Raw genomic sequence first — 27,970 nt, 5'->3', positions numbered from 1 at the left:
TTGTATGTCTTTTTACACTGAAAAATCCCCCCGGTTTATAGATTTCTTCTATGGCCTTAAATAGCCGAAAATAATAATGAAAAATATATAAAGAAAATACAAATCCCCTCTTTTTCGCTATTTTGCTGTTGTCGTTGGTTGTTTGTTGCTGTAGGTACAATTGAAGGAGAACATGCGCAACGTGCGCGGAATGGGTACTACGACGGAGGCGCGCAAAAAGGGACGGCAGTTGCGACGCCATTGCTTAGGGTTTCTGCTGCCCCTGTTGCTGAAAACATGTTGTGGGCCACATTGTAGTTGGACTAGGTTTGGGTCTAGTTTTAGGTTTATTGGGCTTGTAACAAAAAAGGACTAGACCGCCTTTTTTTTGTTTTGTATGGGCCCGGGCATTATTGGGCCTGTACAGCTGTCCCTTTTTGCTTATTGTCGTGTAACGAGAATAGAACAAAGACTAAAAGCCCAATTGTGCCCGATCTTACTGAATCCGGATTTCTTCAGTGCTTCAAGTATCTTCATTCCTCCCTACTGCATCCTCAGAGGTATAGGAACTAATGCTTCAATCTACTCCACTCTAATGTCGGGGAGATAGGATTCATACGTCGTAGCTTCTCAAAAGAACAAAATTTGCCATCTTTAATCTACTCCACTGCAACTTCAGGGAGATAAGACTTATAGCCTTAACTTGTTCTACTATAACTTAAAGATAAATCTGACGCGATCTGCTCTACTGCAACTTCAGAGGGATGAGATCTGCGATTTTAATCCACTCCATTGCAACTTCAAGGAGATAGGATTATTTTCTTCTGCCTACTCCACTGCAACTTCAGGGAGATAAGACTTGTATCTTCGATCTACTTCGCCACCAGTATGGGAAGACAAGATCTGCTATCTTTGATCTGCTTCACGCCAATACATGAAGACAAGATCTGCTTTCTTCGATCTACTTCACGCCAATACATGAAGACGAGATTTACTTTCTTTGATCTACTTCACGCCAATACATGAAGACAAGATCTACTTTTTTCGATCTACTTCACGCCAATACATGAAGATAAGATTTGCTTTCTTCGATCTACTTCGCCACCAATATGGGAAGACAAGATCTACTATCTTCGATCTACTTCACGCCAAATACATAAAGACAAGATCTACTTTCTTCGGCGTACTTCACGCCAATACATGAAGACAATATCTGCTTTCTTCAATCTACTTTGCCACCAGTATGGGAAGACAAGATCTGCTATCTTTGATCTACTTCACGCCAATACATGAAGACAAGATCTACTTTCTTCAATCTACTTCGCCACCAGTATGGTAAGACAAGATCTGCTATCTTTGATCTACTTCACGCCAATACATGAAGACAAGATCTGCTTTCTTCAATCTACTTCGACACCAGTATGGGAAGACAAGATCTGTTATCTTTGATTTACTTCACGCCAATAGATGAAGACAAGATCTGCTTTCTTCGACCTACTTCACGCCAATACATGAAGACAAGATCTGCTTTCTTTGATTTATTCCACTGCCGACCAGGGAGATAGAATTACTGGCTTCAATGTACTCCACTGTAACCTCAGGGAGGTAAAATCCGCCATCTTCGATCTGCTCCACTACTGCTTAGGGAGATAAGATCTGTAATCTTCAATCTATTCCACTGCTGCCCAGGGAGATAGAATTACTGGCTTCAATGTACTCCACTGTAACCTCAGGGAGGTAAAATCTGCCATCAACTACTCCACTGCAACCGAGGGAGGTAAGGCTGGTATCTTCGATCTGCTTCGTTGTCAATGCATGAAGGCAAGATCTGCTATCTTTAACTTGCTCCACTGCAACTGAGGGAGGCAAGGCTTTATTTTCGATCTGCTCTCTGTGGAACATGACCTGTATGATTCATTTTATGAACCTAATTATGCCTAATAGGATGTCATGAACAGAATGAATAAAATGCTCCTAACTAGGCATGTATGAATGACATTTGAATGAATGTAGAATGTCATTTTTCTAGAATGATCCCTTCTTATCACTTAGGTTATCATTACTCAAAGTTTATTAAAGTTTTATTTCCAATGTGCTATGGCTCCTTTTTGCTCAGCTGGCGTTTCCAAAAATGTTTGACCAGATTGCCCCCACTGTAAACCTCCAAGTTTGATCCAATGGGATGCAAAAATTGTGTCATCCTTCTCTCGCTGTAACCCAAGAGTAAAAGATTTGACCTTTTCTCAATCTTCTGCTATTACAATTCAAGGATACAGGATGTGAAACTCTTTGGTCTCTTACACCATTCCCAGGGTGTCCTACCAAATGCTCATGTACAAATGAAGAATTTTCTTCTCCAAAAACAACTTCTTCTTATTATTCGGTGATCATTGCTTGCTTGTTCATTGAAGCTTTGTCACCAACACGATATCTTGCCATTTTGTTCAATCAATACTTTAGACAAGAAAATTCAAAGGGATAGTCTTAGTTTAGACTCTTCCTTATTAGATTTCCAACCTTTGAACCTGGTGCATTCTAAACAATAGTCCTGCTTGAGGTTCCTATATTATTTAGAAACTTCTAGAGTAATATGCATAACTTCCCTTGTGAAAGTTTTATTAGTCCATTAATCATTATTCTAATGCAACATACTTGCAAAAAGATCAAAATAATGGATAAAATAGAGTTGGTTTTGAGCATAGCTCGAAATGAATATATAATAAAGATGGATAACAGAGAAACTGATTTAGGAATGCGCATCTTGGAAATGAATGAAGTGTTCCAAGAATAACAAAAATAGTATAAGGATTAGGTGCCCCAGATATCGCAGCTTGAACTTTCTTTGCATGAGACTTCTCAAGACCATTCGAGTTTAACATGTGTTTAGGAGATCTACAGTACTTTGTCGATGCCCCAAAATGTCGCCTACCCTTTCCTATTGATTCAGGTATAGCAAGACCACTGCATGCCCCATTCTGATCAGTATTTGAGCTGCTCTGATAATTACAAGCGCCATTTTGATCAACATTTGAGCCGCCCTTTTTGGGTTTTCAACTCAAGTCCCCTTTGGTCTAAGGCGCCCTTTGCGGGTTTTCACCTTAGCCTCTCTATTTTTACTTTTTCATTTTTCATTTTCATCTTTTCATTTTTTCACATCACTTCTTTTTCTTTTTTTTCTCCTTCTTTAAGCGGAGAATTTCCTGACTGAATCTGAGTTTACAGGATTTTACAGGTTTATCATCCATCTCGCTCAAAATCAAAGCTCCTTTGGAAAAAAACCTTCTCTATAATCATAAGGTTCCTCCCAATTTGGCATCTGTTTCCCTTCATAATATTTTTTGTAGATGGAGGATCTTCAACATTTGGTCACCCTCGTGGAATTCTCTAGGATGAACCTTTTGTTATAGGCTTGCATCATTCATTTTTGGTACATCTGACCGTGATGAATAGTTTTTAATCTTCTTCCTTCTATCAAGTTCAATTGATCACATTGCGATCGGATCTATTCTGCTTCATCCAACTTGCTCAGCCAATACCCGGAGAGAAAGAATTTCAACTTCAATAGAAAAAATCGTGATGAACTAAAGAGAGAGGCACTACTCCGGTAGAATTTTCACTGCATCATTCATGATATTAATCTTGAACATACTGCAAATTTCTGATATCATGCTGTTGTTCAGATTGCAATGACAGTGCTTAACCTGGGCATATCCTGGTATGACCATGCGTAGACATCTTTGAATTCTTGAAGTAACTCAACAATGTCTTGATTTGTCTTTGAGGTCATATCAATTCCAATATTCACCAAGCTCATAACTTTTAATGATTCTTTGTGAGGTAGGATCTGTCTATCCTCTTATTCTACCATCCTCAACAAGTCCGGAGATAAGCTACAATCCATGTCATCTTCAAAGTTGTGAGATCCCTCTAAACACATATCTCATTCAAAAGGAGATTCTGAGTCTGTAGCAGCGTCACTCATGTCATTGATATCCAAGGACCTATTGTAGGTGCTAAAGGATATACAAAGAGTATATGAATAATATGAATGAATAAATGAATGGTTTGGCAGAAAAAATCTGAAAGAATAAAAAAAATCGTAAAGAATGAAAGAACATTTGCTCAAAGATGATTGCAATAATGTATTTCATTAAAATAATAATGTTCAGACGTGAGCCTATTTCACAAAGAAATTCCTATTGCTTCTAGGCTGAAAGCAACAAGTGTGTTCTGAACATTACTCTAATAGACTCTAAATACTTCAGGGGTTTCCTCTGCAGTCCCATTATTTAGAACACCTCTAAGGCGAATATCTAACAATGATCCTTTTAATTGTGTCTGCATATATGGCATCGATGTGCAAATTTCTCACCACTTCTTCATACATTGCAGTCCCTCCATCCTCAATCATGATTGGGTAACGGGTTTTCTGCACTTGATGAGTCACCCAATTTGACAATACCCATATTGATGAATTTTTCAACTAGCTTTTTGAAGGTAATGCAATTCTCTATTGAGTGCCCCGTAATTCCCGCGTGGTAGTCACATTGCGCGTTCGCATCATACCACTTAGGATACGGAGGTTGTGGAGGTTTTAAGTAATGAGGAGCAACAACATGCGCATCAAACAAGCTTTGATACAGATCCTTATATGACATCAGAATTGGTGTGAACTGGAGCTTCTCAGTACCTGGTTTCACTCTAGATTCTTGTCCTAATAAACCTTGTTGGTTAGTAACCACCTTTCTTGGATAACTCACAATAACTAGTTTAGAGTAACTCGTGTTGTTCACCTCATTTTCTCTTTTCCTTGAGATTGACCTCTTGTTACTCTCCTCTGCATCAATTTTCCCGCTCCGTATGGCGCTTTCAATCATTTCACCATTCATGACTATGTCAGAAAAGCTTTTTGTGGCACTTCCTAACATATGTGTGATGAACGGGGCTTTCAATGTATTTATAAAAAGCATCGTCATTTCTTTCTCTAAGAGCGATGATTGAACTTGGACTGCGACTTCTCTCCATCTTTGTGCGTCCTGCCTAAAGCTTTCGCTCGGCTTCTTCTCCATGTTTTGAAGGGTAATTCTATCAAGAGCCATGTCTGTCACATGACTATACTGTTTCATGAATGCTTGTGCCAAGTCCCTCCATGAACCAATTGTGGTACGGCTCAGCTGATTGTACCACTTAGATGCTGCCCCTGCTAGGCTATCTTGGAAATAGTGAATTAATAACTGGTCATTGTTAACGTATCCAGCCATTCGCCTGCAGAACATGGTGATATGAGCCTCTGGGCAAGTCGTCCCATTGTACTTCTCAAATTTCGGCATCTTAAACTTATGAGGGAGTACCAAATCAGGAACTAAGCTCAGCTCTTTAGCGTCAATCCCACGACAGCTTTCAGTGACTTCCATCGCCCTGAATTTCGCCATTTGCACATTTCCTCTAGCTGCTTTGGTAACTCCTCCTTTATTATTTCCTTTTCAGCCACTTCATCGAAGTCAGGAATGACAGAGTTAACAGGGTAGTTTTCGGGGTTAGAGCCCAATCTAGCTTGAAAGTTCGAAGCACTGGCCTGGGACTACTGAGGCCTGATTGTGACAGTGGGTTTGTGCGGATATTCAGCTTGAGTACGAACATGTGGATGAGTAAAGCCCGGAGGATAGAGTGGTTCATTACCCTCTTCGACATCAACCATGGGACCCCTTCCCCTATCACCTCCTCCAATCAACAGTTTGGTTAGCTTCGCCATCATATCATCTTGGGATTCTCGCATCTTCTCAGGCATATCCTATTGCATCTTATCTAATCGCTCCTGCACCTGTAGGTGAAGTCGGTCTTGCATCTCCTTCTGACACTGTTCGATTTTTTCCAATCTCTGATTCATGTCCTTAATCTTTGCTTGAGTACCGTAACGGTGTTTGGTTGGTTGGTTGGTTTCCAGGTTAACTGAGCAATGATTTTAGTTAATTAGGATCCTTTAACTGTGTTTAATGCATATAATGTAATAAAATGCAAATGCATGAAATGAATGCGAAAAGAGACGTTGATTCATGTTCAGTTTTTTACTAGAAAACTTTACTAGAAAACAAATCTCTTTACATAAAGAGGACATATATATACGGCTTTACCCTTATACTCCAAGTGAAGACATCGACCCTTCAGATATTAAGATACATATCACGAATTTGATCTCTTTTTTGTTTGATCTAGGTCGTAAATCCTTACTCATTCACGTTCATTAGCTTCTTTATGAGATTGGGACCTTTGATGACTTTTGAATAAACTTTGACAATTTGGATCCTCAGGTCATGCAGCAAAGTCGTATACTCCTCTTGTTAGGCTTTTCGTGTCATGTTTTCTTCGGACCACCGTATTATCTTCCACCTTATCAAGAAACCCATTTCCCATGATAAGCTTTCTATTTGGCAACCGAATATGAACCAACGCCTTTATAATGAAATGTCATGCAATTATGATGTCATGCAATCAAAACAAAATAAACCCAATTCAGTATCACATATAAAGATATAATCCAATATAAAATAACAAGAACACTTATTCAGGAATCTACTAGGGTTTGGTACAATTCTCCCTAGGGCAAGTTCCTAAAGCTCACTATATGAGGCTTAGTTTCTAGAGTAAGGGTACCCGAACCAGCAGATTCCTCGATCCTCACCCACTATAGGCTCATGTGGATCGAGTTCAGTTCAGGGGGATACATTTCCCTATGGCTGCACGGAGATGAAAATCTCACGAAGACATAGGTACGGATGTATCCCGGAAGCGGTCCACTACCCTGCACAGAGGTGAAAACCTCACGAAGGACTAGTTTCTCGCTCCCACTTAAGGGGGTAAAACGGACCATGCAATGCAAAATGCAAAGTTACCAACATACCACTATGAAAAATCAATGAATGCGAAGAGAACTCATGATTTTTTTAAAAACTTTTGACTTTCGACAAAAAGACAAAGCATAATCAATTCATGGCTCGACTCTCAAAGTCCCCAGCGGAGTCGCCAAGCTGTCGAAACCGTTTTTTTTAAAACAAAAATTTTAGTTGTTGACTTTAAAAAACAAAAACTGGAGTCGCCACCGATCCTTTATTAAGGTGTGATCGGCTCACCTTAAAATGATTTTGGTCTACGAAATTTGAAAAAATGAGTCCGGGAGTCAGTTACGTACGAGGAAGGATTAGCACCCTTGTAACGCCCAAAATCGGTACCAAATTGATTCTTTAATGTCTTGGTGTTAAAAATTCGAAAAAATTTTAAGATGAAACTTTTTATCTCATGAATGGATCAAAATAATAAGACATTCTTATTTCAAAGAAATAAAACACCACACCCAGTGAGTTAGGGCACAATATTTTTAAATCTTCAAAATTCCTGAATATTGCCTTTTGCTTTTGAAAATTCTTATTTCGAGTAGTCAAAATATCAGGACCAGTAAGTTAGGACCCAACATTTTTGAATTCCCGAGAATAAGCTTTTATTTGAAATTTGTGGATTTATTGCAAAACAAATACTTGACTTTCTAAATTCATCGAAAAATAATCGCAATCCAGTAAGTTAGGACACGATCTTTCTCGAGAATCATGAATGCCAAATATTTTGGAAATTTGTAAAAATATGGTGGTTTTAATGCTTTGACGCAACCAAAATACATTTTTTTTAAAAGTATAGTAAAATGCTAATGTACCACATGAAACCAATACTTTAATTTAAATTACACCTATATATGTATCGTAAAGCGTTAATATATATATATACATGTATACAAAAATTATGAAAAGAAAATAATAATAATATATGTACATGTACTTATAAAATAAAAATAAAAATAAGTATAATATATTAATAAAGTATGAGTATATATATGTATATAAAAAATGAAAATAAAATAATAATGTATATATATATGTAAAATGCATGTATTTATAGAAAGTATATGTATATATATTATATAAAAAATGTGTGTAAGTGTATAAAATAATAATGATGATAAAAATAATGAATAATATAATAAGGATACAATAATAATATTAACAAGATTAAAAAAACTAAAATGACAAATGAAGGATTAAAACGAAAATAAAAGGAGTTTAAGGGCCGAGTTTAAAGTTAGAAAACACGCAAAGGGACCAAATCAAAACGCGCACAATAAGAGGAGGACCCAAATAGAAATTAACCCATTCTCAAAACGTTGCGCAGCAGCATGGGCCAAATTGAAATAAAAATAAAATATGAGGCCCAATTTAAAAAGAAGCAAAACGGGTTTAATTGAAACGCGTTGCAAAAAGGAAGGACCAATTGCGAAAATTTCCCTTTAACCAGAACGCGTGGATCCTCCCCTCCGGGTCGGGTCACCGCGTGGGTCACAGGGCTGAAACGACGCCGTTTTTGTGCTTACCCTTCGGCCCAAAACGGTGTCGTTTTGGGTGAGCTATAAATGCAATGTTTTTTTTTAAAAAGGTTCATTTTTCTTTCTGTTTCAAAGAAAAACTTAAAATACGTTTCCCTTTTCTCTCAAGCAGGACCAGGATCGGCCAAACTCCGCGAGTGGTCATTGCACGGCCGATCTTGGCGTCGTCGCCGTCAAGCAAGGGGAGTCAAAAATCTTACCTTTTTTAAACCGTTTTTAGATCCCGTTCAATAGCCAAACTTCTTTGGATCAAAAGGATGACTCTTGGCCCCTTCTCCTCTCGGATCCGACGGTCACGAAGGAGGAGAGCCCTCCGATAGTGAACCCGCAAGGCGAATCAGGTAAGCCCGTTCCCCTTTTATTTCTTATTTATTATGTGTAAAAAAAAGGAACAAACAGAAAGAGCAAACAAGAAAAAAAAGAAAACCGAATCTAAGGAAAAAAATAACCTCCGTTTTGTATTCTGTTTTTTTCAAATCTTTTTTCTTCGTATTTTCCTCTCTATTTTCGTATGTCTTTTTACACTGAAAAATCCCCCCCGTTTACAGAGTTCTTCTATGACCTTAAATAGCTGAAAATAATAATGAAAAATATATAAAGAAAATACAAATCCCCTCTTTTTCGCTATTTTGCTGTTGTCGTTGGTCGTTTGTTGCTGTAGGTACAACTGAAGGAGGACATGTACAACGATACGGAATGGGTGTCATGACGAGGCGCATAAAAGGGACGGCGATTCGCGACACCATTGCTTAGGGTTTCTGCTGCCCCTGTTGCTGAAAACATGTTGTGGGCCACATTGTAGTTGGACTAGGTTTGGGTCTAGTTTTAGTTTATTGGGCTTGTAACAAAAAAGGACTAGACCGCTTTTTTTTTGTTTTGTATGGGCCCGAGCATTATTAGGCTTGTACACACTCAATTGGGTCCCTGATAATATGAGGATTTTGGAATCATGATCTAATTGATTGGTTTATTACTCTTATATGCATGATATGTAAATAATACATGCCTATTGTCACTGAATTTCTAATAAGCTGATAATGTTATTCATACCACTTTATTACTGATCGCATGTTCAACATGCCTACTGCTACTGTTGAATTGAGTATATGTTAAACATGTCTATTGCTAGTGATGAATTGAGTGTATGTTAAATATGTCTATTGCTAGTGTTGAATTGTTCTATTACAAATTTTGATGGACAATTGTATATACTTGTGGTACGAATGAGGGTACATTGGTTAGACACTTAATAGGTTGATGGTATGTTTTTGGCTTGATTAATGTCACTTTGAATAGGTGTTTTGGTTGGTAAATGGTTTACTTAGGATCCAACTAAGCTTGAAATGGTAAACTTGTTGTTCAAGGTTCATTTTAGGTCCACACGGCCTGAGACATGGGCGTGTGACCCCTGTAGTCCAAATTTTTTAATTTTTTCTTAAACTTTCTATACGTTTCCAATTTAGTCCCAGATTGTTTTTAATGTATTTTTAAGGCCTTTAGGGCTCGATTAAGGGATGTTATGAATGTAAATGAATGTAATTAGATTATGTTTGCATTGATGTATGAATTGAATGATTTAATGTTCTGTTTGCACAGTAATACTCCATAACTCTATTCTGGTGACGAATACGAGTTAAGGGTGTTACACTTTATATAGTTTTAAACTAAACTTCCTTATTTATCTAAACAAGAAATAGTTTTAAACTAAACTAAGCTTATTTGATTAAGAAACATAAAACTCTTAAACAACTTAAAATATTTAAAATATATCCAAAATTTGGAATAAATAAATAAGAAAATAATAAAACCTAATAAATTCAATATTTGGCTAATATATAATAAAATTTAAGCCTAAAAATTGAACCGATTTAAACTTGAATTAAAAGCCCGAAACTCATAATTTCCATAATAATCTCATCTAGAAATTCTGCTCGCGTAATCTTCACTAAAACAATCATAACTTGAGCTCGTGAACTTGAAATTGAGTGATTCAAAGTGTGTTTCAAAGCTAAGAGATAGGCCTTCGAATTCTATTAGACATTTCAACCCAAAAAATGCCTGGATCCCATTCAAAAAGTTGTCGTAAGTTGACTGATTTTCCAAACTTAAAAATTGACAACTTCGATGAATGCAATTTAATAAGTTTTACCCCATCTGTGCATGTACCATTTACTTTTCGATTTAAAATTTAGTAATTTAGTAGTCTTAATGTTTACTTCTAGTTCATTTTTAGTTTGTGTTTAATGTATTATCCTAATTGAAAATAACATATCCTCAAAAAAAAGTAAGGATAGAATTGCTTTAATTTACTTTTGAGAGCTTAAACAGGGAAGTGTTTTAATTGTTTGTTTTGATTGAAACTTTAGAGGAATGCTCAATTTAAGTTTAGAAAGAGAAATATAGTTTTTTTTTATATATATAATCATGAGATGTATATAAACTATAAACTTGATTTTTATATATAATCATATTGTCTAGAATTCATGATTCCGTTCTTTTCGAACATAAAAAATAGATCCAAACGCATAATAGATACGTTTTTTTTATTGGATCAATTGAGCTTTTCAAGCTAACCTTGATTACTTTCCGTTGAAGTCTTGTTCAACCTTTATTTACTTGTTATACTTAACCTCTAGCCTCACCTTTTTTTGTACATAAAGGATATTTATTTTTATGAGCAAAAATATGAATGAGTTGGTTAGGTACATATTGGTAGAAGAAATAGCGAGGAAAAAGAAGAAAAGCATACATGTTATTTCTTTTGTGATTCACTTAATCCAAGATTTAACACCTCTGGGTATGTAAAAGAGGTTTTTACCAAAGGGGATTGGAAAAATAAATATGGGAAATCCTTCCTCAAAGAAGAGATTTTTGAGGATTTTATTTGGATCATAACCCAATCATCCGTTGTTCATTAAATAAAATTCAATAGAAGCTAGCTTGACGTGCCTCCAATGTTCTTATCCTAACAATTTCTGGTTTTATCGTTAATAATTAGGTTTTGAAGTTACATTTTACTTTGTTATTAACAATGCCGGCATGAGATTTTTTTTTTATTATTGTTTTTGGAGATGATAAGGTTGGTTGAATTGGATTTTTTTTAAATTGTTCGTAATAATTTGATTTATATTTTTTAATTTTTTGTTTTATTTTGACAAAAAATATTTCCTGACTTTGTGATCTTATTTGATTTAAAGTTTCAATTTTTTATAAATATTTTTAAATAAATAAAATAATCAATAAATATTGTGTTTTAGCATTATTTTCTACTAATTTATTTTTTTCTAAAACTATCTGGAAATGTTTATAATTTTTCTAAAAATTACTTTCAACTTCTTTTTTCAAATACATTATTCCTATAAAGCTATATGCCACTTTTTGGGTATTATTTTGGTTTATAGTTAAAAAATCCCTTAATAGGGTTTTTTTATACCTCTCTAAACATATTTTTGATATAAGTGTTTAATAAGAAGGAGATAAGGAGGAGAGGGTGGTGGTGACTGGAGTGTCAGTTCACCTGCGATAGGCGGAGAGTCGGAGGCTGAGGGAGGAGGAAAGGAAATGATGGGAGAGGAAAAAGCAGATCTCTAGTAGAGTACTTAGGTTTCTTGAGGAGGAGAGAAGGACCCATTGTCTCTCGTTCTTTGGGAGTATATATAGGAGAATACCCTTTATCTGGTAGTGCCATGTAGACAACAATACAGTTGGTAGGCTTGCCCATGTCAGTCAAGCAATAGGGTCATTACAGGTCAATTGTCTCCATGTGGAATAATGTGTGGTCCTGCTCTAACATTCTCCTTACTGAGGTTGTATGAGGTTATAGATTAATGGTTCTTTAGTGGTTCCCACGAAGGGTCTGTAGTGGATGGTCTTTAAGATAGCCCTAATGGGATTTGTGAAGGGTTGATCACAAGTGGTTCTGAATGGATGGTCATTATAATGGTTATTAGGAGGAAGGTTGTTCATGGGCCGCATTCGCCGGAGGGTCTTTAGTGGCCTGTCCCATTTTTTTGCCATGTGTGCTCAAAAGGTCTTGAAGCAGGTCACTTTGTAACCTTCTTTTCGATCTGGGGGCAATTGTTATACCCCTACTCTAGCAATGACATGTGGCAGAAGATGGGATAGCGACCCATGAACAACCTTCCAAAGTTGAACAAGACTTTCATATAAAGACCTAGATTCGACCTTCACAAAGTAAACTCTAATCTATTTATAACATCCTACACTTGACCCGAAAGCCATCACATCCGTTGCCAAAGCAATTCAAACAAACACTTACTTCGAGGCTAAAAATAAAATCAAGCTTGGAAAATACAATTAAAGAGTTTTAAGAGTTTCAAATGCACGTAAATGAAGTCGATTGGGCTCACATGATAATTTGAGGTCAAATACGAAAAAAATAAAACGGAGCTAGGTTGCAAATCTTAGGTCAAACTAGCAAAATGCATAGTAATGTCTCGTGATAGTGAAGTCATGTCTCGAGACATGCCTTCCATGTTCCATAATTTTAGCTTCGAAGTTTGAAATCTCGAGACAATGAAGCCATGTCTCAAGTCAATGACATTAATGTCTTGAGACACAGTCACATGTCTTGAGACCTTGAATCGAATAATCATTTATTTAACTTTGATGTTTTATATCTTGAGACTTGGTACCCTATATCTTGAGATGTACATCTAGAAATACAAGAAATTAAATTTTTTTGTACTTGAGATCTCAAGACACTAGCCTAGAAATGAATACAACAAGCAAAGCATGTCATGCCATTAGACCTCTAAAACACCTAAACACATGCAACGTGTAACCAAACCAAACCAATTCAAACATGATTGTCATGCTAAGACATTACTACAACATATAATCTCACGTCATCTAATACAATAGATCATAATCTCACTAGCTAAGCAAGTAAAGCATAAACCAAATACCATTTATTCAACACATAGAAATGCATAAGAAGTTCAATTTAAAAGTAGCCAAAGGTCCTCTACCATACCATACCATTTGTATCAAATGTACCACAACATACCAAACTTAAAACTAACTTTATAATTACAACAAAGCACTCTAAATTTCTCAAAAATCCACCTAGAAACTTAACCTCACTCACTTTCTCTATAACACCTTAACCTCTAATCAATAGCAAAACTCAAGAGCTCTATCCAATCCTTAACCAAACTTGAAATTATGTCTCCCCAATCCACATTAACATAAATCCAACTCAAGAACATCATAAAAACAACTACTCAAAGCTTTTTCTCATTATTCTGAAATTTGCTCAAAATGGTAGAAAATGCAAGAAAAAAATTATAATAAATCAATTTCCAGCTGTTAAAAATCATAGGTTAAGGTTAGAAAACACTTATGTTGCTGGAAAAAACTCAAAGAAAAAAAAAACAAATCAAGATTAAACTCTTTCTTCTTCCCCTCCAAACCAACGTGAGCCGGGAAAATGAAAAGAGAAAACATTGAGATTTTTTTTTATCTAATCTTGTTTTAATGAAAAGGGATAAATATCAAAATTACATATAAACTTTGATACAATTTGCAACGTTGTACATCAACTTTAATTTGATGCATTTGTATACATCAAATTTTATTTTTAGTTCAAATTTCACAATTTGCTAAACTTGTTATCTATGCGACACAATTTTCTATTAAGACGCGTAAATTACTAACATGACATTTTATTAGTTTAAAAAACAAAAAAAAATTAATTTTCACCTAGATTTAAAAAAAAAACATTTGGGAAAAGGATTTCTTATTTCCCCGCATTATTTTTTAATCTTAGGTGGAAATAATTTAAATTTATTTGTTTATTTTAAACTAAGAAAATGCCAGATCAGCAATTTACACATGACTTAACGGAAAATTGTACCACATAGGTAATGGGGTTGTTGTGGGTTGAGTACTCCTTTTCCTTCCCCTTCTTCAAACTCAGATTTTTCTGATCAACTATAAATCAAGATCCATTTTGCATCTTTTATTCAATTTTGGTCAGAATCTATAGATTGTGCTAAAGGTTCATCCATTTAAAAATTTCAATAAATTAATTTTGAAATGCTTTTCCTATGAAATGTGAAAATTGAATTAAAATTAAAGTTTAATGTATACAAATGCACCAAATTAAAGTTGATGTATAACATTATAAATTATATCAAAATTCATGTATAATTTTGATATTTATCCCTACTGAAAAATCTTTGAGAAAGACGTGCTTACACTTTGATTTGAATAAATGGAAACCAAGGTTTGATTATGAAAATACAACGAAAATTGAGGAATAATCGTTTCCTCATAACCCATTTTCATAATAGGCAATTTGTTTAAAGGGGATTGGGCATTTTATCAAATAAGGACCTCTCTTTAATCAAATACTACTTTCTAATAATCACACATTGATCCACTAACTTTACTAACCTTACAATTTAATCCATTGATTAATAAACCGAAAACCTTTCGGTTTGACTTCCAAGAATGGCTTGGTTCAAGGAATCCAACCCAAAACTAAACATTTCAAAATTCGAAGTGTTACATATCTTAATCTATCACCAAATCAATTATGCTTAATATAAAGATAAAAAATATTGAGATAAATCTTGACAAAGTTTACCCGCATCTTCTTGTGATTACATATCTCTTTCAATATATAAGTTAAGTAGATCAAAATAAAAGTCTTGATTAATTGCGATTTAAGTAAATAACCAAGCACATAAGGCAAGTTACACAACGTCTACATGCAACTGGCACTAACAAGTAATGAATTTCAAATTTTGACGTCCACGATACAATAAAATGATGACGAATTTGGCAATATCCATCTCTGCCCTTAAGTTAGATTCAAACAACTCTATTATAACTTGTACCAAAATTTAAACCACCTTTTATTTTCATTTAGCACACACAAGTTTATCATTTCCTTTGTAGTTTATAAATTTTAAATCATGCTTATTTGTAAATTAATTAAAATTGCAGGCCCTGGATGTTCATCCGTTGGAATTGGCGAAGCAGAGGAGGTGGGGCCTTTCTTCCCTCAGAAAGATGAACAAACCCTGAAGCTTAACCCACATAGATGGAACAAAGGTTTGGTTTACTAGCAATTTTAGCCTATTAATTTTATTGCTTATTTTGGTCAACCAGCCGCCAACTTATTGTTTATTGAATCTCCCGTTGGTGTTGGGTTTTCTTATACCAACACAAGCATTGATCTTTATCAACTTGGTGATGAAATTACAGGTGAAAATGAATCATTGATTTTATTTTTATTGCAACAAAATTTCTAAATCTTCTATAAATATTATAATTTCCTCATCATTAATTCTTTTGTTGTTTTCTTTGGAAGATTAGCCAACGACTCCTACACATTTCTTGTCAACTGGTTCAAAAGGTTCCCACAATTCAAGTCCCATGACTTTTACATTGCTGGTGAAAGCTATGCTGGTATATATATAAATTTCTCATTATAAGTGCCTAAAACTACTCATAGTCCATTTCTAATCCATAAGTAAGAAAATAATGCGCACTCAAATTCACGTCCTCCTGCATTGACAACAATCGGATTAGTACTTTCTTAATTATACATTATTATTGGATTTTAAATTAATTTTTCAGGTCACTATGTTCCTCAACTAGCTGAGGTTATTTTCGACAACAACAAGCATGTTCCTGAGTCTAATTACATTAATCTAAAAGGGTGCATGGTAAGGATTTAACTACACTAGATTTGTTTTCTATAATTATACTTTTTTTTTAATACATTCACCTTGTATTTTACTGAAATATTTTTATATAATATCTGGCAAGTTCAAATATAAATATACTATTTAAAACTTTAAACAATTTAAATAAACTCATAAAAATGATATAAAAACATTTTGAAGGCTTTAAAATTATCTTAAAAGTATTTAGAAACATTTTCTAGATGATTGGAGGTGCCCAGGGTCAAATACCAGCTTCGGAAGGCTTGGCATTGTCCAAGGGCCAAGTTATCAGTACATAGGCCCATACTATAGTTTTTGACATTTTGCCAACTTGACTACTGATATCCAAGGAAAGGGTATTGGACCCTAGGCCCTTGAAGTTGAAAAACAGTCAAAAACACTTAAAATCAAGTCTAAACATGCCCAAATCATTTCCATATATTCCAAAGCATTTTAAACCAATTTCAAATTTCATTTCAACTCATGATACAAGCCATACACATATTTAAAGCAAACCATGGAATAAAGCTTGATTAAAAACATAAAAATAACTTGAATTTCAACTCAAATTTTACAAATACCATATTCAAATTAAGTCCTTATGTAATGTCAAAATCCTTATACAATAACAACTAAAATAGATACATTACAATCCTCAAGTGAAGGGTGATGCGAAGCTCCCAAGCCGAAACATCTAATTTTCGATGAATCCATTACCTATGTCTTTAAACAATTAATGTGTAAGCTTAAAAAGCTCATTAAGTACTTAAGGATAAACTTACTTATCTTATCCTAATATAAAATTTGAGCCCATTATCAAGAATTATTCAAGGTTTATTTCCACAATACTAATCATTTTAACGGATTCAAATCTGATTATTGAATTATGGAGCTCAGCTTACCAATTATTGGTTTTTTAACAATTCATACAGAGAATTCATGTTCAAAATTATCACTAAGGTTACCAGTATTGTCTAATCCAAAGTGTACAGCCTTTTTAACTTAACTTTCTAACTTATTCGCATGTAAGTTCCACTTATGGCTATGAGTTCATGGAACACCCCAAATCTGGTCTAAATGTTATGATCGAATCTGGCGATGTCACATTGTAACACCCCTTACCCGTATTCGACGCCGGAATAGGGTACGAGGCATTACCGTAACACATACACTTATAAACATGTTAAACCGATTTATAAAATTTCATTCAAATTTAAACTCTTCAAATTTTTAACATGCTTTTATAAATCTTCACGTTATAACTTCAAAATACTATATTTGTAACAAATAGGGCTCCTGAGACCCAATACATACTCATGCAATTCAATACTTCATTTCCATTTCATTTAATTCACGATTCTCATGTTCACAATTCAATTCAATTTCTCAATCCAATATACATTTCAATACCACAATAATTCATTTAATTCAAATCAAATCATTTGCAATTTCCATTTAACTCACGTACAATTCAATTTCATTAAGTTCAATACTAATACATATTTATCGTTTAACTTAACGTCCCCTTTTTGCATCATTTTACACTTCAAGCATGAACCTAGTATTTCATTTCCTTTTCACTCCCGTCTCCTATGCATATCACACAAGATATAAACATTACACTCAACCATAGTCGCAAGCTAGTCTTTTTGAAGACTAACCACATGATAAACCATTTTAATAAAGATTACAAACTTTAAACCTTACCACCCTTTTATGATCACAAGCATATTTCCATCTAGACATTTACCATCTCAGTGCAAAATTTTATAAATTTAATGTGGCGTAATCTAGCCACAACTTGGCCGAAGCCTAAGCATACACACCAAACATGCTAGCCAAATAAACATATAGTATAAGCATTATAAGCATGGATAAGCACCACATTTATTTATGTATCAAACTTATCAACATGAGTTAATTCATAAACCATTTCTGACATTGCTACATACCAAATCATATACCAAGTATACCACATACACATACTATGAAACTTTATTTTCTCACATGAACTTTAACTATAACTAATAATGCACAATTATAAACATAATTTCTTTTCAACCGTTTATCGATTATAATCGAGCATATGACCAATTATACACAAATAATTCATATGTTCTTCCAATTTTCCTCCTCCTCCTCTCCATTCTACATCCTTAATGTGTATAACACACTTAAACAACATTAACTACAATTTCACTATTCACTCACATGTATATTCAAAGTTGTCTATTCGAGTCAGAGTCACTAAATTATTTTTACCCGGAGCTACAGAACTCTAAATTAAGATCTGTAAATTTTCCCCAAAACTAAATTCACATATCTTCTTACCATAAAATTTTCAGAATTTTTTGTTTATCCAAATAGTACAGTTTATTCTTTAAAGTTCCCCTATTTCACTACTCGACAGTTCTGATCTCTCTTCACTAAAAATTAATTATCTCATTGTACAGAATTTGGGTATTGTTTCCGTTTGTTTCTCTTGAAAATAGATTCACTTAGGATTCTAAACATATAAACTTTATCCCATAATTATTCTTTTACAATTTTTGACAATTTTCCAAAGTCAAAATAGGGGATTCCAAACTCATTCTAACTCTGTCTAACTAAACTTCAAATATCTCAAAATATATAACTCTTTTGCTTTCTCTGTTTCTTTTATGTGAAAATAGACTCATTCAGCTTCAATTTCATATATTATTCAGCCTCTAATTCAATCTCCACCATTTTTGGTGATTTTTCAAAGTCACACAACTATTGCTATCTAAACTGTTTTATTGCTAAATGTACTCTTTCATAATTTCACTTTTTCACTTTCAATCACAATTCAATTCAAAATTCACTTTTCCATTTCTAAGTCGATATTCACTTCAATTCCACACCTATATTCATTATTCAATTACACTTAGTCAATTTCCCGATGAACACTTCAGAATAATAACAGATACTCGGTAGATTCAGCCCATAGCAACCACCTTATTAATCAATGATGTCCGGTGGAATCAGCACATAGCAACCACCTTACTAATCAATGATGTTTGGTTCAGATAGTAGCCTGTACATAGTACTACACATGTAACCATTATTATCCGATACATGTAGTAGCCTGCACATAGTACTATACACGTGATCGAAACTATCCGGTACACATAGTAGCCTGCACATAGTACTACACATGCGACCTATCATTTCGGTACACGTAGTAGCCTGCACATAGTACTACACACGTGACCATCACTTTCACTTTTACATAGTGGCCTACACACAATCCATGCCACACATGTGATCATTTCTGTCACTTCATTCGTATCACTTTTTATTCCAAAGTTTCATTCAGGAATTTTTCACTTTTTCTCACTTTTCTTTTTATCGATCAATTCCAATTTCTCGTCTTTCTTGGTTTATAACAATACATTTAACTTATATAACCTTCACAATATTCATTCCAGTCCAAAAATCATACTTTGGAAAAATTACATTTTTGCCCCTAAAGTTTCACAAAATTATGATTTTGCCCCTAGGCTCGTAAAATATTTTTTATTCAATTTCCTTGCATTTTAGGTCTAGCTGAACCATTTTCATAACTATAGCAGTCCACAATACTCACTTATTCACACACTTGTGACATATTTTATAACTTTTACAAATTAATCCTTTTAGGCCTTTTCATCGAAAATTACTTAGTACAAATCTTTTATCACCCTCCAAACATTCATATTCTTCCATAAAACATCAAAATACATGCATATCATTCATGGATAAATTTTTAAACACAAACCCTAGTTCAAAACAATGGTAAAAATAGGTAAATCTTGTTACGAGGATTTTAAAAACGTAAAACTCATTAAAAACGGGGATAGAACAGACTTACAATCGAGCTTGGAACTTGAAAAACCCTAGCCATGGTTTCTCCATGAAATTTTCGGCCTAGGGGTCGAAGATGGACAAAAATTGGCTTTTAATTTTGTTTTTAATTCATTTTAATAACTAAATAACCAAAATGCCCTTAATGAAAAACTTTGAAAACATGCCTAACCATACCCATTTTTCTCCACCAACTTAACCAATGGTCTAATTACCATATAAAGACCTCCAATTTAAAATTTCATAACAATTGGACACCTCTAACATATAGAACTCAACTTTTTCACTTTTTACAATTTAGTCCTTTTGACTAAATTGAGTTCCCAAACGTCGAAATTTTCGAACGAAATTTTCACGAAACCATTTTGTGAGATCGTAGACCATAAAAATATAATGAAAAAAATTTTCTCGTCGAATTTGTAGTCTCGAAATTACTATTCCGACTAGCCCCAATTTCGGGCTATTACAGTTCATTTTGCAAGTCATACCTTCCCTTGTTTGTTTCCCCATTAGGATCATTTCAAGACATAAGTTTTAATCACAACTTCATATTTTATTGCCCATAGTTAACCTTATTGTAAACACATAGTCTTTTAACTTGTTTATCCTGTATCATATTCCACTTTAGAGTACATTTTGAAATTTATAGTCATGGTTCAATTAGCCCATAGTAAACATTAGAGAAATGACACGGATACACAAGAATTTCTCCAAAACATATCAAGGAGCACATAGTGGTAGATACGAAATCACATCCCTCATAAACATACCAAGGGGCACAAATTGCTAAGCCACCAAAGTGCACCAAAGTATTGAGAAATGACCAAAATATCCTTTTATGACAAAATTACTATTTTGCCCTTATTTGACTTTTTGTACAAATTCTTCACAATGATAGGAAATTATCAAATCCAAATCTCAAAATTCACATATAAAATTTAATACGGATTTGTAGATGGTGAAAATTACATCTTTCCGCTTTTCTCGATAAAATTGGGAATTTTACAATTTAACCATTGTACTTTTGAATTTCTTCAAATTTGGTCCCGAATGTAATTCTCATCGTACCAACACATATTCGAACTTATTCTTATGTCAATTTATCAACAATAACTCACTGTTCTTTTTTCTCAAATTTACACTTAGTCCTCAAATTTTTCAAAATTTGTGATTTAGTCCTTTCATCACATCTTCACTTCTAACATATTTTTTCATTAATTCCAATATCCAAAATCTCTTTACTTTCATATGAATCTCTTTATTTGACAAATTTTCCAATTTTCTCAAAGAGTTACAATATGAGATACTGGAATATTGTCACGTATCTAATCGAAATGTTTAGGATGTTACAAAGTCAATTGGTACAAATTTACATTCTTAAAAGTTCCAATCTAACAAGTCAATCTTTTCCTCTATTAAAATATAATAACAATAGTAGCTTATTTACTAATATAAGCTTTATGAAGGTAGGGAATGCATTAATGGACGATGAAACGGATCAAACAGGAATGGTGGATTATGCATGGGATCATGCAGTGATATCCGATAGGGTTTACAATAACATCAAAATTAAATGTAATTTCAGCCGTCCAAACCCAACTCAGGATTGCAAAAAAGCCCTTAATGCCTATTTTGATGTCTACTACATCATCGACATGTATAATTTGTACATTCCCACTTGTGTTAGCAACTCTAGCATCAGCAGTAATCGACAACACCCCGTGATTCAAGGCGTCGCACCTCAAATATTTTCTAAATTCGTAAGCTCCTCCTATCCAAATCCTAGTAACATAAGTAGAATGTTCCAGTTCAAATCTAAATCCATTAACTAATATGATTTTCTCTAGGATGGATGGCACAAAAGACTGGCAGGATATGACCCTTGTGCACCAAACTACACTAAAGTTTATTTAAATAGGCCAGATGTTCAGAAAGCACTTCATGCCAACGTTACCAACATATCTTACCCATGGACTCAATGCAGGTATTATTTAAATTTATATTGATTATTATTGATGTTTGTTTCCGACATAATGAATAACCATGAGAAAATAGGTTAAAAACTCTTATCGGGTCTAAATTTTTAAGAGTTGTTCAGTACATAAGAACATATCTTTTCAAAATGGTCAAATAAGAGTCAAACCTTTTCGAAAATACTCAAATAAAGGCTTCTTGAATGCTATATATTAGCTTTCTAATTATGATTTTATTGCTTTAATTTCTTTTAAGCAAAATCGGATTCAACTGTTGTATGACTTATTTTTTTACTACAAACTGGGTTGAAATGTGTGAATTTGAGTACTTTTGTACATATTAAGTCCTTCTATGGCTAGTTTAAAAAGTTTATCCCTTACGTAGACAATCTCTAAAAAATTATGCTGTAATTTGAGCATTTAGCAAAACCCAATAAATTTGAGTCCATCATTTTTGTGTATAGTGAAATTGTCCCAGTCTGGGGGGATTCACCAGCTTCTTTGCTTCCTACCCTTAAAAAGCTCATAGCCGGAGGCATTCGCATATGGGTTTTAAGGTAAACACCTATTAAACACAAATTAGGACATGAAATACTAACATGGAATGGACATGATAATTGAGCACAAATTATTGTAATTTGCAGTGGAGATACAGACGGGAGAATTCCAGTTACTTCAACTAGACTAACCTTGAATAAACTATGGTTAAAAATAAATAAAGAATGGACACCTTGGTACACCCACCACAAACAGGTCATGCTTTCTCCTCTCTCTTTATTTCTCTTCTCTCCCATGATTTGTATTGAATGAAATTGTTTGGTTTTTAAAAATATGTTATGCTTTCATTGTAAGAAATATATAAAATAAAGTTATTGCAATCCAATATTCACAGGTTGGTGGGTGGACGATTGAATATGAAGGGCTTATGTTTGTAAGCATTAGAGGAGCTGGTCATCAAGTTCCATCTTTTAAACCAAGACAAGCTCTTCAAATAGTTAGGCATTTCTTGGCCAATAAGAAATTGTCATCTACACCATTTTCACAAGGAAGTGAATTTGGAAAACATTCTTCATCCTTCTTTAAACAAACATTACTATGATTTTCGCCCTTTATTTGTGACAGTATGATATTCTAAAGGTTACAATTTACTCAAAGGTTTTTGTACTTTCTGTATATTTGGAATTTAATTTTCATATTTTTATTTTTAGGAATTTAGTCTTTTATTTTTGAATTTAAAATGTAGGTCTATCTGTTAATACTATTAGAATTCTTTTGTGTTGGTGTGATATTCTGAAAGAAATAAACTAAATTTAATATCCATGTAACAAAATAAAACAAAATTTAATAAAAAACATTTAAAGGTGTAATGGCCCAAATTCAAGGTTATCGGAATAGTGGTTTCAGTAACCACAAATCTGATTTAAAGAGAAATTTATTTTAATATTTTTGCATGAATATTGGTATGATAGGAAAATAGTATGAAAATATAGATAGAAAAATTTTACCGATTTAGTGATTAGTTAGAAAAGAAATTAGTGAAGAAATTGGGTAAAATAAGGTATCGAGACCTCAATCTCGTAAAACTGAGTCAAAAATATTTTTATAAATATTTATGAAGTGTTAATAATATGGTATTAAAATTTCGTTAGAATATTTTAATGTTTGGGTAGTCAATTAAGTGAAAAGGACTAAATTAAAAGTTACTAGAAGGATTAAATAGCTCAATTGTTAAATGAGAAGGGACATAAATTGAAAATAACCCCAAAAGGAGATATTTGGGGCGGCATACGCTGGGAAAAATCAGGAGAATTGAAGAATTAAGGGTAAAATTGGAATATTGCAAAAATTGCTTTAAAAGTTAGGACTAAAGTGGAATATCTAGAATTCTCCTCATATTTTCTGCATTCTCATCAGCCAAAAATGTCCTAAGGATTTCTTCAAGCTGGTTTTTCATAATTTTTGCACCAAGTGAGTTAATCCTTGCCTTTTTCTTGTAATTTTTGTGTTTCTAAGACTTTTACAAATAGGTCCTATTACTAAATTCATTAGTTTTTGATTTTATGGATGAAGTTGAAAGTTGCTATGAATATGTGCTGGAATTTTATGATGAAATAGGATGAAATTGAAGCTTTAATTTGTTTATGAGATGATTTTATTAGGTAATTTCAATAGAAATTGATTTATAGGACCTAATTGTGAAAAAGTTTGGAATTAAAGACTAGTATTAAAATTCTGATTTCCAAAGCTTATAAAGTAGTTTAAAGTGATGGGATAAAGTGTTAATTGAGAAAAATCAGCTCAATTGAGAGGTTAATTGAACATGGATGAAATTATCATTTATTGAAAGTTTAGGGAAAATGATAATTAACATCATACACTAAAACAGTTTTGGACAGCAGCAGTAGTCCAAATTTGAAAATTCACCAAAAATTTTAGAGATCGAATTAGAGGATGAATAAAATATGAAATTAAATCTTGTTGAGTCTAGTTTCTCATAGAAGAAATGGTTTAATCAATGGAATTGTAAATCATGAGATATAATAGATTTTGTGAGACAAGGTCAGAATGAATTTGGGTTCCCCTGTTCTGACTTTGGAAAATTATTAAAAATTGTACAAAAATTATTATGAGTTATAATTTATATGGTTAGAATCCTTAATGAGTCTATTTTCATAAAAAAACAAACGGAAACATCATCTGAATTCTGTACAATGAGATAATTAATTTTTAGTGAAGAGGGGTCGGAACTGTCAAACAATGAAACAGGGGAAACTTTAAAGAATAAACTGTACTTATTGGCTAGACCAAAAATTATGAAAATTTTATGATAATAAGATATGTGAGTCTAGTTTCAGGAAAAATTAGCGGATCTTAATTTGGAGTTCCGTAGCTCAAGATATAAATAATTTAGTGACTGTGACTCAGTGAGACAGCTTTGAATGCACTATAAATAATAATGGAATTATAGAGAATGTTACATATGAACATGAAATGTATTAGATTAATGATTAAATTTATTTATTTAGATCCGGAAAATTCAAATACGAAGCAAGATCGAGGAAAAGAAAAAGTTCAGGATTAGTAGATTTTTGGTTACGAACAAGTGTCGAGGTAAATTCGTGTAACTTGAATTATATTCTTAAATGCTTGAAATGTTTGTTATTGTTGTGAATATGAGTTGTATGTTTATTGTATGATAATTGATGAAGTATTGATATACTTGATGAAAAGAGGAAATAAATCCCGGTTGAATGAAAGGAAAATTCGATGGATCTCTGAAAAGGAATTGACGGTAAAAAGGATCTAGCCCGGACGGGTGATCCTATCCTGATATAGCCCTCCCGAAGAATATGTGGAAAATGGATTTAGCCTGGACGGGTAATCCGAATTAGGGTCTGAATTTAGCCTGGACTGGTAATTCAGATCCAAGCTCATTAGAGTAATTGTCGTTGCAGGGGATTTAGCCTGGACTGGTAATCCCGACAATACTCTATGAGTTTATATTACAGGGGATTTAGCCTGGACTGGTAATCCCGCTATAAGGATGAGGTTCGCGGGAGTGTGCTCTCTGAAATGGAAATGTGCGCACATGAATATGAATTGACGGACCCAGATTAGTACACTAAAGTGTACCTCTGAAAATCCATCGAAATTCCAAGTAGTTCAACGGGATAAATATGGAAAAATAACAAGGAAATGGAAATCATGGAATTGATGAGCTCATCAATCATGGTATAAATTATTGATACATGGCAATTATTGGACTAATTTGAATGTTGAGTTTGTGCATGATAGGGGAATAATGTATGGAATGGGTGTATGAATGTTTATTACATTGTATGGAAAATATTAGGTAAGTATAATTCTTGTTACATGAGCTTACTAAGCACAAAGTGCTTATCCTGCTTTCTTTTCCCTGCTTTGTAGTGTTAAGAGCTCGGAGGTCGGATTTGGTGGGAGAAGCATCACACTATCAACGTCAAGATCTCGGTACATAAAGAAACTTATTTTGGAAATCAATGGCATGTATAAGCTAGTAAAGTAGATGTTAATGCGGAATGAATGTATGGTTAGCCATTGGTATGGCTAAAAAATTTTGGTTTTGGCATGTGATGAGATTATCTTATGAATACAATAAATCTATCTTGAAAATATGTTGAAATGGATTGGTTGTGTTGGCTTGGTCTCGGTTTAAAATTTGCAGGGAGGATTAGATATTTATAAAGGGGTTATATTGAGTTAAAAAAATTATTCAGTAAAATCTGGTAATACCTCATATCCTATTCCGGCGACGGATACGGGTAGGGGGTGTTACATTTGTTAGTATCAGAGCCAGGTTTAGCCGGTTCTCGGGCCGACGTAGCAAATATGAGATTAGCTATGCATGCCATTTAAATTATCATTGATAGTGTGATATCTCCTGACCATTTGAAATGTGATTTTCTTATAGTAAATGTCTACCGATCAAGCTCAACCCGAGGAAGACGGAAGTCATGCTTCGGCTTCAGAACATAGAGAAGTTGAAGCTACTAGTAGTAGAAGGTCCGAGACAAGGGACTAAGGTGAAGAGGCTAAAATGGCCTTCTATCAAATGATGAATGAATGGTTTGCTCAGTATATAAGAACTAACCCAGTAGTGCAGCAAGCTCAAGCTCCTCCTCCCCCTCCTCCACCGGTTCCCGAGATTCCATAGGGTACAGATACTGAATCTATCAGAAAAAGGAAAGCTCCGGTTGATAAAATCAGAAAATATGGGGCAGAAGAATTCAGAGCTGCAGTTGATGATGATCCCGAACGGGCTGAGTTTTGGTTAGAGAATACTATTCGGGTTTTGGAGGAATTATCTTGCACACCAGAAGAGTGTCTGAAATGTGCAGTATCATTGCTAAAAGATACAGCTTACCATTGGTGGAATACTAAAGCTTCGGTGGTTCCGAAAGAAGAGATTACACAGGAGTTTTTGAGCAATTTAAAAGAAATATATCACCGAGGTTCCTTGATCAGAAGAGAAAAGAATTTCTTGAGCTGAAACAGGGCAACAGATCGGTATCTGAGTATGAAAAAGAATTTGTCTGATTGAGCAAATATGCTCGAGAATGGGTAAAATCAGAAGCCGAGATGTGCAAACAGCTTCTTTGCTTCCTACCCTTAAAAAGCTCATAGCCGGAGGCATTCACATATGGGTTTTAAGGTAAACACCTATTAAACACAAATTAGGACATGAAATACTAACATGGAATGGACATGATAATTGAGCACAAATTATTGTAATTTGCAGTAGAGATACAGACGGGAGAATTCCAGTTACTTCAACTAGACTAACCTTGAATAAACTAGGGTTAAAAATAAATAAAGAATGGACACCTTGGTACACCCACCACAAACAGGTCATGCTTTCTCTTCTCTCTTTATTTCTCTTCTCTCCCATGATTTGTATTGAATGGAATTGTTTGGTTTTTAAAAATATTTTATGCTTTCATTTTAAGAAATATATAAAATAAAGTTATTGCAATCCAATATTCACAGGTTGGTGGGTGGACGATTGAATATGAAGGGCTTATGTTTGTAAGCATTAGAGGAGCTGGTCATCTTTTAAACCAAGACAAGCTCTTCAAATAGTTAGGCATTTCTTGGCCAATAAGAAATTGTCATCTACACCATTTTCACAAGGAAATGAATTTGGAAAACATTCTTCATCCTTCTTTAAACAAATGTTACTATGATTCTCGCCCTTTATTTGTGAGTGTTAATTATCTATTTCTTCTCTAAATTATAGTATGATATTCTAAATGTTACAATTTACTCAAAGGTTTTTGTACTTTCAGATATTTGGAATTTAATTTTCATACTTTTATTTTTAGGAATTTAGTCTTTTATTTTTCAATTTAAAATTTAGGTCTATCTGTTATCTTTAGAATTCTTTTGTGTTGGTATGATATTCTGAAAGAAATAAACTAAATTTAATATCCATGTAACAAAATAAAACAAAATTTAATAAAAAACATTTAAAGGTGCTAACATCTCTTAAA

General features: G+C 33.8%; 1 protein-coding gene across 1 annotated transcript; it reads left to right on the top strand.

Moving 5' to 3' along the window:
• Positions 1-15,360: 15,360 nt before the first annotated feature.
• LOC105780475 (serine carboxypeptidase-like 34) lies at positions 15,361-23,040 on the top strand (the record flags this gene model as incomplete). Its single annotated transcript, XM_012604838.2, has 9 exons — positions 15,361-15,487; positions 15,545-15,640; positions 15,752-15,844; positions 16,016-16,104; positions 21,435-21,728; positions 21,816-21,952; positions 22,406-22,498; positions 22,586-22,694; positions 22,834-23,040. Coding segments are annotated over 9 exons (1,245 nt in total), but the record flags the coding sequence as incomplete, so codon positions are not given.
• Between the last annotated feature and the right edge of the window lie 4,930 nt (positions 23,041-27,970).

Source organism: Gossypium raimondii, chromosome 4, assembly GCF_025698545.1.
Source record: "Gossypium raimondii isolate GPD5lz chromosome 4, ASM2569854v1, whole genome shotgun sequence".
In the NCBI taxonomy this organism is placed as follows: Eukaryota; Viridiplantae; Streptophyta; class Magnoliopsida; order Malvales; family Malvaceae; genus Gossypium; species Gossypium raimondii.
This window is presented reverse-complemented; position numbering and strand designations above follow the sequence as displayed.